At 40.7% G+C, this 15,544-nt stretch overlaps 1 protein-coding gene across 8 annotated transcripts in view; it reads right to left on the bottom strand.

Annotated features, from left to right (window-relative positions):
* Positions 1–15,544, bottom strand: part of HNRNPM (heterogeneous nuclear ribonucleoprotein M) — a gene marked incomplete at its 5' end in the record, with an annotated part of 37,904 nt that overhangs the window by 17,789 nt on the left and 4,571 nt on the right. For 5 of the 8 annotated variants that reach the window (XM_014592172.1, XM_014592175.1, XM_014592171.1 and 2 more), the window contains 8 exon segments: positions 202–303; positions 3,794–3,854; positions 4,704–4,753; positions 6,645–6,798; positions 7,517–7,708; positions 10,058–10,151; positions 10,238–10,245; positions 11,172–11,224. In XM_014592172.1, the coding sequence (XP_014447658.1) occupies positions 202–303; positions 3,794–3,854; positions 4,704–4,753; positions 6,645–6,798; positions 7,517–7,708; positions 10,058–10,151; positions 10,238–10,245; positions 11,172–11,224 (714 nt within the window). 8 annotated transcript variants of the gene reach the window in all.

Raw genomic sequence — 15,544 nt, 5'->3', positions numbered from 1 at the left:
TTTTTTGTTTAAAAGATTCAACCCAGTAAAAATACAAAATACTGCTTTTATCAAAATAAAGCTGAGATGGGTAAGGATAGAATTTTTGTCCCAATTACATCTATTTCATTTAAATGACTCAAGGTCCAATTAACCCAATAATTAACTTTAATAACCCAAGTTTCCCAGAAAACTCCAGTCAAGGTACTCTGTAATTCTCACCTGCAGGTCCTATGTTTCCCATTCCAATGCCTTTATTCAGATGATTGGCATCAATAGGCTGACCTCCTGGTCCTAACCCCATGCCAATACCACCAAGTCCATCTGAAAGAAAAAGACAAAGTGAGATGTGTAGGTTCCCCCTACTTCGAAAACCCAGACCCTCAAAGGCAGAGCAAATCTTTGCTTATCTGTCTTTGCTTATTGTGCTGCAGCTGTGACATTGTCCCTCCCACCCACCTCCATTAGCAAACCAGGGACCAACTTAGAACTCAAGCCTAGTAAGCCTAGGAGCACTCCTCTTTTACCTTTAATATTCGCTCATAGACTGAAGTTTGTGATGTGTATGTATACAACAGGAGCAGCTAAATCAGGTGACTAGAAAGTTACTGGAAGAATTAATAACCTATACAATAAGAATCTCAAACACTTCTTTTTTTCCCCTAAATCATGAATTGAGAAATAGTGCATCAAAAAAAAAGTAACTCAAGAGCCAGCTATGTAGCACAGTGATTAAGGGAGCCAGATCCTACCTTGCTGACACTAAGGTTCAAAACCCTGCCCCAGAAGCTTGATAAACACACTGTGCACACTTACATGCCTAGGATCAGATAAGATGGACAAAATGGAGGAAAAAGGATTGTAACATGACCACACTCCATTGACAGGTGCCTTCTCTCTCTGTCCCTCTCTGGCAGCCATACCCACTGTTAATAAAAATTAATTAAAAAACAAAGTGGGGCCAGCAAATGGTATGGTGGTTGAGGGCACTAGACTCCCACGTGGTCAACTGTGGTTTGAGTCCCGGACCTGGTGGCTTGCTTTCTCACTTTCTCTTTCTCTCGCTCTCTGTCCCTCTCTGGTCAAATTGAAATAGATAGATAGATAGCCAGCCAGCCAGCCAGCCAGACAGACAGACAGATAAAGTTAAATAAAAAAATAACTCTTAAAAAAAATAATAAAGTGGTGGGAACCAGCAGTTAGTGTAATGGCTATGTCACTGGACTCCCACGTAGTCGACTGCAGTTCGCATCCCGGACCCAGTGGCTTAAAACTCACGCCAGGCACTTGTGCATGCATGCCCAAGATCCCGAGACGAGAATGAAGGGATTGCAGCATGAGCATCCCCCCTGGGGGGGTGATTTCTCGCTTTCTGTTTCTATGTCTCTCTCTGTCTGTCTGGCGAGCACACGCGCCCTATAGTGAAAACAAAAAAAAAAGGAAAAAAAAAAAAAAAAAAAGTGGCTTTGCCCCAGAGCTTAATGGTAAGGGAAGCTGAATCCCCACATGGCTAAACAGAGTTCAAATACCAGTGACCTGGGACCAGCAGTTAGTGTAATGGCTATGTCACTGAACTTCCATGTAGTTGACCGCGGTTCAAGTCCTGGACCCGGTGGCTTAAACTCACGCCGGGTGCATGTGCATGCATGCCCAAGATCCTGAGAGGAGAATGGAGAAGGGATTGCGGCATGGCCACCCCCAGGGGATGATTTCTCACTTTCTCTCTCTCTCTGTCTGGTGAGCGCACGCGCCCTATAGCAAAAACGTCCCCCCCCAAAAAAACAAAACAAAACAAAACAGGGCCGGGGGCCAGTAGGTTGTGTGGTGGTTAAGGGCACTGGACTCCCACATGGCCAACCGTGGTCTGAGTCCTAGACCTAGGGACCTAGTTGCTTTCTTTCTCTCTCTCTCTCTCTCTCTCTCTCTCTCTCTCTCTCCCCTCCCCTCCCCTCCCTCCCTCCCCCCCCCCCCAACTCTCTGGTGGAAGTTAAATAAATAAAGTTAAATAATTCCTTTAAAAATAAAAAAGTGGGACCAGCAAATGGCATAATGGTCATGTCACCAAACTCTCACATAGTTGACTGCAGTTCGAGTCCTGGACCCCTGGTTTAAAAAAACACGCCAGATGCATTTGCAAGTGGGCCCAAAATCCCAAGAGATAATGGAGATGGGATTATGGCATGACCATTTGCCCTGGGGGGGGGGGATTTTCACTTTATGTCTGTCTCTCTGGCGAGTGCACGTGTCTATAGCAAAAAATTTCTCTTACAAAAAAAGTCTGCCCCTAGTTTCCAAGTATTCAATTAGATTAACATCCCTGTTTTTAATTGCATAGCAACAGCATCAAGAGATCACCAAGGTTACTTTCCAAAGCCCAGAAGGCTCTGAAGTCAACCATCTGAATTGTGCTGAGACCAAGAGCCACGAAAATAATAGGCTCCCTGGGGCCCAGTGTGCCTTTCCTCCTATAAGCACTGGAGTCAACAGAGCCCCTGCCTGAGTTCTAGGTGACTGGTGCAGTTAACTGACTGCACTGACAATTGCCTTGGTACATGGGTCTGCTCTAAGTAATGATATCTTCCATTAGATAGGCCATCTCCTATTCCTAAAGGCACTGAATTCCCCTCAAGATATGCCTCAATTGAGCTGCTGTGTCTACAATGCAGAGACCTAGAGTTGGTGTCTAAGCCCACTGACACACTCAGTGGCAGTAGTTGTTCCAGACCAGGGACATTCACCAGCCCTTTAACAGGTCTCTCCTCAGCTGGTGGTAGGCCCTCTCTAACTCAGCACACACAGGTTCCCACCTCCACCCCATCCTACTGTCTTACAGATAGCCCTGCCTGCACCACAGGGTCCCCAAGCCCTCCCACCACTCCAGGCCCCATTCCCTCTGTTGTCTGTGCTCAGACTCCACTTGCTAGGCCTTCACACTAATATGCACCACCCTTGTGGTAACCAATCACTAGCCTTCCCTGTCACAAACAAATTTTCACCTGGATGCTATGAATGACTGATCTCCCCACTGAAACTATTTGCTTGATAAACTACACATACCATAAAATTCACCCATTTAGAGTGCACAATTCAGTGGGTTTTTTTAGTATATTCAGAGGAATAGAACTATCACCACTATCTAATTCCAGAACATTTTCATCACATACCATCCACTTTACCACTCAACCCCCACTGATTTTCTCAGGTCCAGGCAACCACTAATCCACTCTCTGCCTTTAAGGATTCGCCTATTCAGGGCATTTCCTATCGAATCAAGGTTTGCCCACGCTATACCAACAGTACAGTACTTCATTTCTTTTTGCACCAAAATAATACTCCACTTATGGATTTACTGTATTTACTTGTTCTTCAGCTAACAGGTCATTTCGACTTTTGTCTACCATAAACCATGCTGCTATGAACATCCATGTACAAGTTTCTGTGTGTATACAGTTTTAATTCTCTTAGATTATATAAGCAGAATTCTCGGGTACTTGTTAAAGATCTCTTTTGAACCTTGGTGTAGCCTGAATTTAACTTCATTTGCTGTTTCTAGTTCTTCTTCCTAAAGGACACTTTCAAAATGCCTAAGTACACTCTCTAAATTCTGGGGAAGCTGCTTCACTACAAAAAAATCCTAACAATCCTTCCTAAATTATGAATCTCTACACTAACTTCTCTCCCTAAAAAATATACAGAAAATAACTTGTCAAAAGAACAGCAGTAACCTAGCACAAGTTCAAGTGTAACAGTAGCACAGTTTCTTGCTTAGTATAACTTAAACTCCAAATCTCAACCACATAATTGAGACACTTACGAGGAAGTTGTTGTGGACGCTCAGGAGGGAAAAAATCTCCCTTCGGTAAGGCCCTTTCATCCTGAAAAAGGAAGAAAGTGAATAAATCTTAGTATCTACTGCAAGAGTGTTTGCAGTACTAAAAGAGGAAACAACTCCCATCCATGCCATGGTATATATAATATGCAAAGTAAAAAGGCCTATAGGAGTGTGCTTGCTACCTTATGTTTTAAGGGGAGAATACAAATTAATGTATATTTATGTTTAATGAATATTACTATGAGGGACAGTGGGATGTGGGCAAGACGTACAAGTGACACTTTCACACTATCTTTTCAGGCATTTTAACTTTACAGTCATATGAATCACTACACAAAAAACTAAACTGAATGTTTCAAGTTCAAAAAAATGCTGTGTCGTTCCTTTTATTTTCTTCTTGAACCTGAGTTCTAACTAGATTGCCCTTAGCGTGTTCCAGTCATGCTGAATTAACTGTTGTCTTTGGCACAGCCACAGCAGGGCTAATGTTTATTAAGACTAAACGCTTCAACAGACCTTAAAAGCTGTCTGAATCAAAGAGTTCATTATGTCCACAACAAATAGGCTGCTAACCAAACACTACATTGTAATCCTTTAAAAACTGGAAACTCACGTATAAAACCTTTCTTTGAAACTGATCACATGCTCAAGCAAGATACTCAACTAAGTTCCTGAACATGACAATAAGAGCCAACTGTACAAAGAAAAAAAATACCCAAAAAAGCAAATGTTGCACGAGCAAAAGGTTATTTCTGTCACATATATGCTCAGCGTACAACACCCTATTTACTTAGAATAATCCATAAATACAACAGTGGCTACATGTATACTCTTAATAATTCCACATTTTTGCTAGTTGTGAGTATATTATAAAGAAATCTTATTAACTTACCATTTTGACATGCATTGGTCGATCAAATAGCAGTTGGCCATTAAACATAGCTGATATTACAATTAAGGCTATTTCTTTATTTTTTATAAAGAATTGTTTATTTATTCATTCATTTATTTTAATTTGATCAGAGAAACACACATACACACATACACAGAGAGAGAAAGACGGGAGCAGGAGTGAGAAAACAAGCCATCAGGTCTGGGACTTGAACCGTGGTCAGTCATGTGGAATGTCCAGCACCTTAACCACCACGCCACCTGCTGCTCCCCCGAGGCTATTTCTTCTAACTCTAAAAACAGGCACAGCAACAGAAATATGCAAAAATAGAGAGGGAAACATACTCCCAACTGCTACCGGTCCCTCTAAATGGTGAATTTATGACCTATTTAATTTTCACTTTCAAGTATTTATTTCTACAATAAGCAGAAAAAAAGCAATAAAGCTCAACATAAAAATAAATAAATAAATAAAAAGGGGGCCAGTTAGTGGCATGGTGGTAAAGGCGACTAGATTCCATGTGGCCAACTGAGTCCTTTAAGTTCCAGACCCAGGAGCTTGAAAAATATAGTGCTGACATGTGCCCAGAATCCCAAGAGGGGAATGGAGGAGGAGGAACTGTAGCTTGCCCATACCCACTAGGGGTGCTTTCTTGCTCAACTAACTTCCTAGGGGTGCTTTCTCGCTCAACTTTCCTGTCTCCCTCTCTCTCAATGAGCATATACATCCTACAGCAAAATTTAAATTAAAAAAAAAAAAAAAAAAGCCTCAGTTTACTCCTTAGGTATGAAGCTTCAGTAATAACCTTTTACTTTCCATCAAACCATCCTCTCAAGCAGTGGCATCCTAGTTTTGTGTTACGTGTCCAATGGCCAGGTGTCCTACCATTTTTGAAGCACCATGTTTTCTGAGTAAGCTACCCAGGAAGCTACTCAGAGTAAGCTACTCAGTCTTGCCTGAATTTAATGACTACTTATGGGTGGTATCCTCCTCTGACTTAAAAGACAGGAGCCAGCCCATGGCCTGGTGGTGAAGGCAACGAGATCCCACATGGTTCAAGTCCCAGACACAGCAAATTGGAAAACACAGCAGGCACGTGTCCTTGTACCCAGAAGTCTCAAAAGGTGGGAGAAATAGAAGGATTGTGGCATGACCGTTCCCCCTGGTGGAGGGGGGAAAGTTTTCTCACTCTACCGCTTCCATCCAATGAGCAAGTGCAGATGTCTTCAGGCAAAAAAACAAAAACAAACAAAAAAAAACCTCTATAGAGTGTGGAACCAGCAGATGGTACAATGGTTACATTACTGGACTCTCATGTAGTCAACTACAGTTGGAGTCCTAGACCCTGTGGCTTGAAACTAACTCCAGGCACCTGTGTGTGCATGTCTAAGATTCTGAAAGGAGAATGGAGGAGGAGGGATTGCAAGATGTCCATACCCCTGGTGGGTGATTTCTCGCTTTCTGTCTCTCTCGGTCTCTCCCCAGTGAGCATATGGGCCCTATCTATAGTGAGCCCAGGATCAGGGAGAAGTGCCTCTTCCAAAATGATGTCTACCCACTGGAGATATAGGGCCCTGTGAGAACTTGCATATAAATGATGTGAGAACTTACATATAAACAAGTAACAGCCCACTTTCTCTCTAGTGGTATATTCTTTGGACCTCCCCTCTTTAAATCTAGACTCCCTCCTCTGGGAGAGGGAAAAAAAAAAAACTGCAAGATTACTCATGAGCATGCACTTACTTTCTAAACTTTCCTTCTACCCACACTGCACTGAACTAATCCCAACCCCAAAGGACTTTCACACTCCATAGTAATACATCCTTCCTGGCTACATACAAACGGCTAATATACAAAGTTACCTTGTCCTCCCATACACCTGTCTCACTAACATAAACTGGGTCAAACCGTTCACATGAGTTGAATTCCTACAAAGGATACATATAGCTTGCACCGCTTCAATGGACTGTTCAAAAGTAACAGTGCCTATTCCACGACTTTTTCCATCTTTATCTTCAAGAATGTCTGCTCGGACCACCACACCAGCCATACTAAATACTTCCTTCAGTTTCTTCCAGCCAACTTTATAATCCAGCTAATTGAGAAAAAGGGGGTAAAAACTTCTACGTAAATATCTTGAGAAAACCTTACAACACTTTCACTACATGAATGAGACATGTTTTAGTTGGAAACAGCTTTAGGAAATACAGTCACAAAAACTAACTTCCTGTTCTGGGATTTTTCACATAGAATTATGAAGACTCGCCTTACCTGTGCTACTCACTATCTCTTTTTAGGAGGAAGAACTTAAGATACCTCATACATTCCAATTTAATACTTATGTTTTGAACACTAAGAAAAAAATGTGTCCCCCTGCTATTAAGGTTTACCACTGCCCTCCCCAACCCACTGTCTTCTAAAAATATTTCCCTCTGTAGATAACAAAGGTATCAGGATTCATCACAGACACAACAAAAGGAAGATTCAGTATACCATGTCTGCTCATACACTTTTACCCTACACCTCAATGGCACAAAACAAACCCACAGAAAATGCACAGTTGGCACCTTTGTAAACACCTGCAAAATTCAGTAAACACAATCCCAATGGTACAAGTCACACCTAGGATTTAGGAATGCAATAATTATACAAGAAACAAAAAACCCGATCCAAAGGTTGATTTTTAAATCAATCAGAGGTTAACCTGGTAAAATTTTTCTTCTCAAGTGTCAGAATTACTCTTATGACATATTGACATGATCATTTTGTAATAACCTGATTTTCTACATTAGATAAGGTTTCCATTTACTTACATTTGCTACAAATACTGTGCTTCCAAGTCTTCCAGCCTGTAATGCATGGATAATCTCATTTGGGATGTTAGGATTATTTAGGATACTGGGTGGGATATTAATCATTCCTGGGCCACCTGGTCCCATACCCATCCCACCAGTCGTAGCCATCACCTTTTGCATTGCTCTCCTGGCATGTTCACCATCAGGATCCTAAAACAAGCACAAAGGTGTTATATTTAACCAACCCAGTGACAACTAAAACCATGCTTGCACAATTTATACTGTCAAAACTTGGGATCAAAAGGTTGTTGGAAAGCATTTCTCAAATCTATTAAAAAGTCAAAAAAGGGGCCAGTAGTAGTGGTTAAGGTGCTTGGCTCCCACATGCCGATCACAGTTCAAGTCCTAGACGTGGCAGTTTGAAAATCACACCTGTCACATGAGCATGCATGCCCAAACCCCAGAAGGGACTATAATGCAACCAACCCCTCAGGTGGTGATTTCTCACTTTCTCTTTCTCTCTCTCTCTCTCTCTCTCTCTCTCTCTCTCTCTCTCTGGTTGAGCATACACGCCCTAAGGCAAAAACCTTAAACAACAAACCACCAGCCTAGAAGAGATCCAAATAAAAAAAAAAAAGAAAACAGGGAAAGTAGGAAAGGCATAAAATTTAGTGCTGAAAAGACAGCTCAACCATATTAAGTAAAAAAGAGGTCCGTCCAGTCGCACAGTAATTAAGCGCCATGCAGAGGAAACCGGATCCCATATGGCCAATAAGTGCTCTAGTTTAGTCCCCAGAGGCCTGAAAAATAAATGAAATCCTGATGGAATGGAGAATTGGAGAAAAAGATTGTGGCACGATGAAGTCCTATTGGGGAAATACTCTCTCCCCTCATATACTCACACAAGCACTTAGGCATTAAAAAAAGTTAAAAAAAGGAAGAAAAAGAAACTTGTTAAAAAGGAAAAAGGTAGAGGAAGGAAGACATGATTAACTGACATAATGCAGAATTTTCTGATTCAGAAAACATTCATGAGATTGGTACAGTTGGATCTTATTAATTCAACAGGGTTTCTAATTTCTGCAAAGCTCATCAATGGTTTTTCTAAATGTATGAAAACACAGTTCTGGATCTCCCAGGTAATCCCATTCTCAAATGCTTTAGGTGTTGGATTCCTGTATTAAGTTTGGACACTGGAACAACATCTGAGCAGGTGACACTCTGGGACTAATGTTCTTCTTGAACTCACTGTCCTGTCATCTACCACCAACAACACATAAGAGACCTTAAATGCTACCATGCTTTCCTCTCTGAGGTCTGACCTACTGATCATCTCCCCACTAGGTAGAGGTTTAAGAAACGAGCCCAGCCTGGTGGCACAATCAGTAGCAAACTGACTGTAATGCTGGAAGCCACAGAGCAAACTGTGGATTCAGATACCCAAAGCAGCTTGCAATCATACTGGACAGGTATGCACATGCCTAAGATTCTAAGGAATTAGAGGGCCAGGGAAGGGGACTGTAGCAAGGTGAGACCCTGTTGCGAGTGCTTCTCTTTCCATCTCTTACATGTGTATGATGTACCAACATTAACAAAGAAAGTTTTTTTTAAAAGGGGGAGAGGAACCAGTAGGTGGTATAATCGTTACATTGCCGCACTCCTACACAGCACGGCAGTTCAAGTCTCAAACCCGGCGGCTTAAACTCATACTGGGTACGTATGCGTGCCCAAAATCCCAAAAGGAGAATGGAGAAGAGATTGTGGCATGGCCATCCCCCCTGGGGAGTGATTTCTTGGCCTTTTGTCTCTGTTTCTCCTGCAAGCACACGCACCTATAGCAAAATCTCTCTTCAAAAAAAGGGAGGGGGCAGCGGAACAGGAGGTCATCGGATGGCATGATGGTTAAGGTGCTGGATCCCACATAGCCAAGTGCTTGGTCTGAGTCCCAGACCCAGTGGTTTGAAAAATACACTGGGCCCAAGTGCATGCATGCCAAAAATCCCGGGAGGAGAATGGAAGAGAAGGGATTGTAGCATGGGGTGATCTCTCCCGTTCCCTCTGTGTCTCTCCACGAGCATACACATCCTATAGCAAATATCTTTTAAAAAAAAAAGAAAAGAAAGAAAAAAGGTGAGCTTTAATCAAGAAAAAAACAACTCTTCCAGAGGGAGATAATTTTTTTTTTCAGTTGAGATGAGATACAAAAGAGGATTTGAGTAATGACAAGCTTATTTTTAAAGAGTGAGCTAAGAATAGGGTTTAGAATGAATAAACTGTAGGTGCAGAATGCCTCCCTTGCATAACCACCCACAGGCTCAGTTTGAGTGGCCCTGAGAAAATCAGAAAGACAAATCATAGACGTGAGGAAGATAGCAGTCACTCAGGAGCTGCTCAGCCACAATTCCAAAGTTCCTGCAGGAGTGGCTGCTGGAGCCTATGAATGCCCTCCTTCATCAAAAACAGGATGGTCTATTCTGGAAAAGGCAGTCCAGGACTCTTACTGTCCTTTCCTCAATCTGAAGAATAACTCCACAATTAGATACAGCATCCAGCGCTTACTTCTTTGACTTTCAGTGGTCTTCCACTCAGACTATGCTTGTTTAGAACTTCAGCAGCTTTTTTCATGCTCTCTTCCATCTTGAATTCAACAACACTGTAAGAAGGAAAAGGAACCAAGTGAAAACTAACCCTCCAACATAGAAATCTCAAAATGCCAGCAAGCAACTAAAAAATACTTACGCACATCCCTTTGGAAGAAGCCACAGACCAGTCAGAAGAGCAAGGAAAAGGGGAAAAAAGAAAAGAAAAAAAAAAAGTAAATATCAATGACAGTTACAAGCAAATTAAAATATGATTAATGTAACAAAGTTAGTTTTTGTTTTTAAATCAACTCTTCTAAGGGGAAGCTGATAGAAGTGCCTTGCCTGGCCTTCCTTATTAAAAGCTGGGCTCCTTAACATTTCCTCCTTTTCCTACACATTACCAGCATTACACTATAGTATCTGAAGGTGTAAATAAGCAGACCTAAATTCAGGTTCTCCAAGAAATCACACAAACTTTAGATCTGCTTCCTTTGGTACTCAATCAATTCCTTATCACTCCTCCTAAATCCATCCCTTCCATAAATTAAGCTCATCCTTTTGATTATTCTAAACCATTCTAGTTCACGACAGAAAATAGCTTATGTTCTCTTTAAACTAGGCCAATTTTGAACATTCAGGTTTTTAATATTTGGTTTACAATTTATAGGCACAAAGGCAACTTTTCAGAATCTTTGGTTCACACAACTTTCAAATTCAGCAAACAACCGAGAGTAACATTTTCTAGACAAGAACACACGTTTTACATTAATTATACCACCACTAAAATTCCATGCATAATTCACACACAGCCAATTCCTCTGTTAACAAAGAGACAATGCTGCTATTGGTCCCCAGTTATCCAAATTGGGCATCCAAACAGAATACCAAAAAGCTCTTTGGCCAGCCATTTGGAAAAGCGGGACTCCCATTTGCAAATTCCCTCCCACCCCAGTCGAATGTTTGGCAAAATCAAACATGGCTACTATAACATGAGCACTCACTACCTTCCTGATTTCATTCGAGTCCACGCCACCATACAGTTACATTTGTCATGTAGTAAATCCACAGAAGAAATTCTCTCAGACACTTACCCTTGACTTTCCTTCAGCGTCCATTAAGAGCTCCACGTATGTTACCTCACCAACTACAAATCAGTTTCCAGACGACACATAAACCAAGGGAGAAAAGCCAAGAAAACAATGGGAATTTAGAACAATCATCAGCAACCTTGTATGGAGCCTCTGCCTTATAAGAAAGCCCAGAAACACTCCATATTCTCTAAACCACCACTAGGCATTACAGATGTGCAGTAAAAGTAGGTGAAAACTCATCAACAATATGTCCTTGATTTTCCTCCCACCACAAACAAGCTATTTCCACAGATTTCCGTATCAATTTCCCTGTCTGGAATACTCATTCATGACTAGAGGCAATCCAAATCTATAGGAAAGAAGTCTGCGTGATTTACTTTTTTGGGGAAGGGAGGAAAAAGGCTTTACATATACACTCTTACTGGTAAAAGCAGGTAAAGGGCACACAAGTTGCAATGCCACTGAACTGAGCTCACATACTATAAATACAAGGATGTATGTGTGTATACATATAAGCTCAAAGGCACATACGTGGCCACAGTGCCAGCTGCGAGGTTGTGCAACCTGTACAATCACAGAGCCTCACACTCAAGAGGGCCCCAGACCTGGTTTAACACTCCACACTGAAAATCTTAATATTTGAACAAGAGGTCCCTTGTTTTTACTTGCTTGCACTGGGCCCCCATATATTGTATAGCTGGTCCTGCACATAGCACTAGGTTCCACAACTGTTAGAAACAGAATGTTTGAATGTTCAAATCACAAAACCAAAGCAGCATCTGGATTCTCTTCAGTGAATTAAGTCAGGCTTTACTCTTGCTGCTTTCTAAACCTCCCCATAATATGATAGAAATAAATTCAAATTTAGAGTTCAGTTAGCATCTAAGTAATAAGTAGACCCAAGATTCTTAGAGACGCAAAAGGGGGAAAAATAGAGCATTTCAAATGTTTCCGCAGATTTTCCTCAAGGTTTGGATTGCCAATTCATGACCACCACAACTATATGTTAGAATCCATCAAGACAAAATCAAAATGGCTGCTGAACTTGAAGATGGCACACAGAAAACAAATTTAAAGCATTAACTTGAAGAAAGCAATCTCTAAACAGGCTCTCCAAAGTTAAAAAAGGTTTTTATTCTCAGAAGTATCTTTTTACTTTTCTTTTTTTTTTTTTTTTGAAGGGTTATTTTTATGATGTTAAGTTCTGCTCCAATTCAGTTTTAAAGTTTGGCTTATCAGAGCAAGGATAAAAATAACTCACTCAATGGCCTCAACAAGTTCCACCTATTTCAATTCCTTTGTTCAAATGATATTAAGATATGCCAAGGACTTCCAAATTAATAGAGCAAGGAATTTTTTAAAAGACAAAATTATTTCATAAATTAAAGTAACCACTGGAAGGCCATATTTGTTCACAGATGTACACAGTGGAATTAGGTCAAGTGTTTAGAGTTTAAGTCTATAGCCTCACCTTCCTGAAATGTTATAGAACCAAATCAATACTATGCCAAACAGGAAGGAGAGAAAATCAATGCAAAGAAACAAAGAAAGGAAATTGGAGAGGCTGGTATAGTTTAACTTTGGAAGTATGCTGTCCTGTGGAACAATCTGAAAATGATCAGAGCCAAGGGACAGTTGTACGAACTGGCTTTATTTTACCCTTATAAAAGTAAAAGGGTTCCAAAAAAGTTGCAGCCATTACTGAGGCCACATTATAAGCCATTTATTTCAACAGCAGCAGCCATTCAAGGAGCAACAGCCCTTATCCCTACTTTGATGAAAATACCACAATGGAGAAAGAACCCAAGTTTATTTCCTACCACATGTGACTACTGCCTAATAACCTTGAAAAAAAAAAAAAAATCACAGTATCTAACTCGAAACAGCTGTAACCATGTTGTCAGAATTCAAATACTGTTGCATTTGAAGTTTCTAGTCTGTGTCAGTATCAAAAAGCTGTTATTGCAAGCTATAATAGAAACCAAGCAAGTCCAAACCAAACTTTTTTCCATTGGTATACACCATTTTAACAAAAAGTAAGATTTAGAAATTAGGACTTTATCAATCTTACATTCTAGTGATGGCACACACCTCACTCACTTCAACCCTTTCCTTTAAAAATTTGCTTAAAACATTCCTCCTCCCTTTTTCCCCCACACACCATAGATATCTATCTAGCAATCATCTGTGACTCCAGCATGAATAGCTGCTGTTCCTGGGAATCACTGGAAATAACTATGCTACTCACAAACCCTTAAAATTCCAATCTGAGAGACTTCATTGATTCCATGTTATGGTATCTGCAACCGTTGCTAATTCATACTTCCTTAAAAGAAAGTAATCATGAAGACTTTAAAGACCATCTTTTTAAATTCCCTAATACTAATGCAAAGACTTGTTTTGAATGGTCAGTACAACTATCGAGATTCTGAAGGCAGAATTTGCCAAGTAAACAGTCTAGTCACAGTCCATGAAATGATGTTTAAAAGAACTATTCACAGCAAATCAGTTAGGACTCAGGGCAGAGGCGACAGTTTGGCAGTACCAACAATCTTAGAGAAGCAGAACTCAATTACTAAAGAAAAGTACTGCTGTTCCTCTCCTTTCCTGAATATGGATGGAATCTATGGAATCTCAAAAGTAGGCTGCAAGACAAACTCCATTGCAGCTTTAAATACCAAAATATCTAAATTAAAACCTAACACCAAATGTTACCATCTACAAAGAAACAATTTATAGCCAACATTTAGATGAGTAAAAGTACTGCCTCAAAAGCATCCCTCAAAGACACATGAGTATGAAGGTGAGCAACCCAAAAATAACTCAGGCAGTCCCTGACAGCTACTGTATTTAATACTCCCGCACAAACTTTTTATCACAATGAATATTTGTTTTTGTTTTCCCACTTTTCTACTCAAGTCTAAAACAGGTAAAATTTAAAAATAGAACAAAGGCCAAAGCTTCACTGAAGAGAATTCATATTGTAATAAGACCTATAATTCTTTTAAAACAGGAAGCAGGGGCTCTTGAAACCAGGACATTTGTCAAATATTCTTCACCTCTTAACAGCCATTTGAGGAGGCATTCACTGTCATGGAGGGATGCATAGGTAGATGTACATTTTTGTTTGGAAAGTCTTTTCTTTAATATAAAGACAACTTGAAACATGGTGAAATAATTATTCCATACGATGAGTACTTGTACAAGTTAGAAAGTGATTGAGCCTACACTTGTCACTAATTCTATGGCAATAGCAGAAAAGCACTATCTACTTCTCTAGACCAAAGACCAGAGAGTAAGCTGACAGGTTGCACTGCTAGGGTTCAACTTAAGTATTCATACTTATGAATGCTTTAGCATAACAGGCTTTTCTGAAATGTAGGCAGAGGGACCAGTAGGTGGTGTGTGTAATGGTTATGTCCCTGGACTCCCATGTAGTCTACCGTGGTTTGAGTCCTGGACACGGCAACTTAAAACTCAGGCCAGACGAGTGTGCACGTGTGCCCCAAATCCTGAGAGAACAGGAGGGATTACCACATGGCCATGCAGTCTGGGGGATAATTTCTAACTTTTTGTCTCTGTCTCTCTGGTGAGTGCACACATACCCTATAGCAAAAAAACTCTCTAAAAAACAGAAACAAAACAAAACAAACAAAAAACCCCCGCAGGCTGAATTTCCAAAATGCACAATATGAAACTGATTGTTTGCAAATTTTAAAATTGTGCCTCATAGACAGACCCCCAAGGCAGACTTTTTAGTGGACTACATTTGCCCTCTGGGCCTCAGTTTTCTGTCAACTGGAATCTGAAATTTACTTAAAGTGATACATTAAGTAATAACAGAAGGATTAAGTGCTTAAAGGAATCTTTGCTTACACAAATTAAACTGACTGCTGCTAAACTTGGGATTGAGTTGACAGTAAACTACATCACTGACCTTCCTTTCTTCCTCAAGAACCAGGCTCTGTGTTTATTCACTGCTGGTACAGCTTAGTCCTGCCTTGGTTGCAGCTGCCCCACCTCAACGCTGCCAGCTCACTGGTTAGGACAGGAGAACAAGCAGCCCAGCAACAAGCTTTCTTCGTCCACAAAGGAGTTCATGGTCTCAAACTAACACAGCATGACACTATTTACATTTAAAATGCCAAAGATCACCTTTTGCTTACAGAAATCTTTACTTTTTTCGGGGCTGGCAGGTGGTGTACTAGTTAAGGACGCTGTACTCCTACATGGTTCTGGACCTGGTGGCTTGATTTCTCTCTCCCTCCCTCCCTCCCTCTCTGGTCAAATTTTAAAAATAAACAAAAAGTTTATTAAATAAAATAATTCTTAAAAAGAAACTTTACTTTTTCCCACCCAGTCCTTATGGTCAA

This window comes from Tupaia chinensis, unplaced genomic scaffold (genome assembly GCF_000334495.1).
Source record: "Tupaia chinensis unplaced genomic scaffold, TupChi_1.0 Scaffold000668_1, whole genome shotgun sequence".
In the NCBI taxonomy this organism is placed as follows: domain Eukaryota; kingdom Metazoa; phylum Chordata; class Mammalia; order Scandentia; family Tupaiidae; genus Tupaia; species Tupaia belangeri.
The sequence above is the reverse complement of the archived record's forward strand: the minus strand, read 5'-3'. Positions and strand labels throughout refer to the sequence as shown.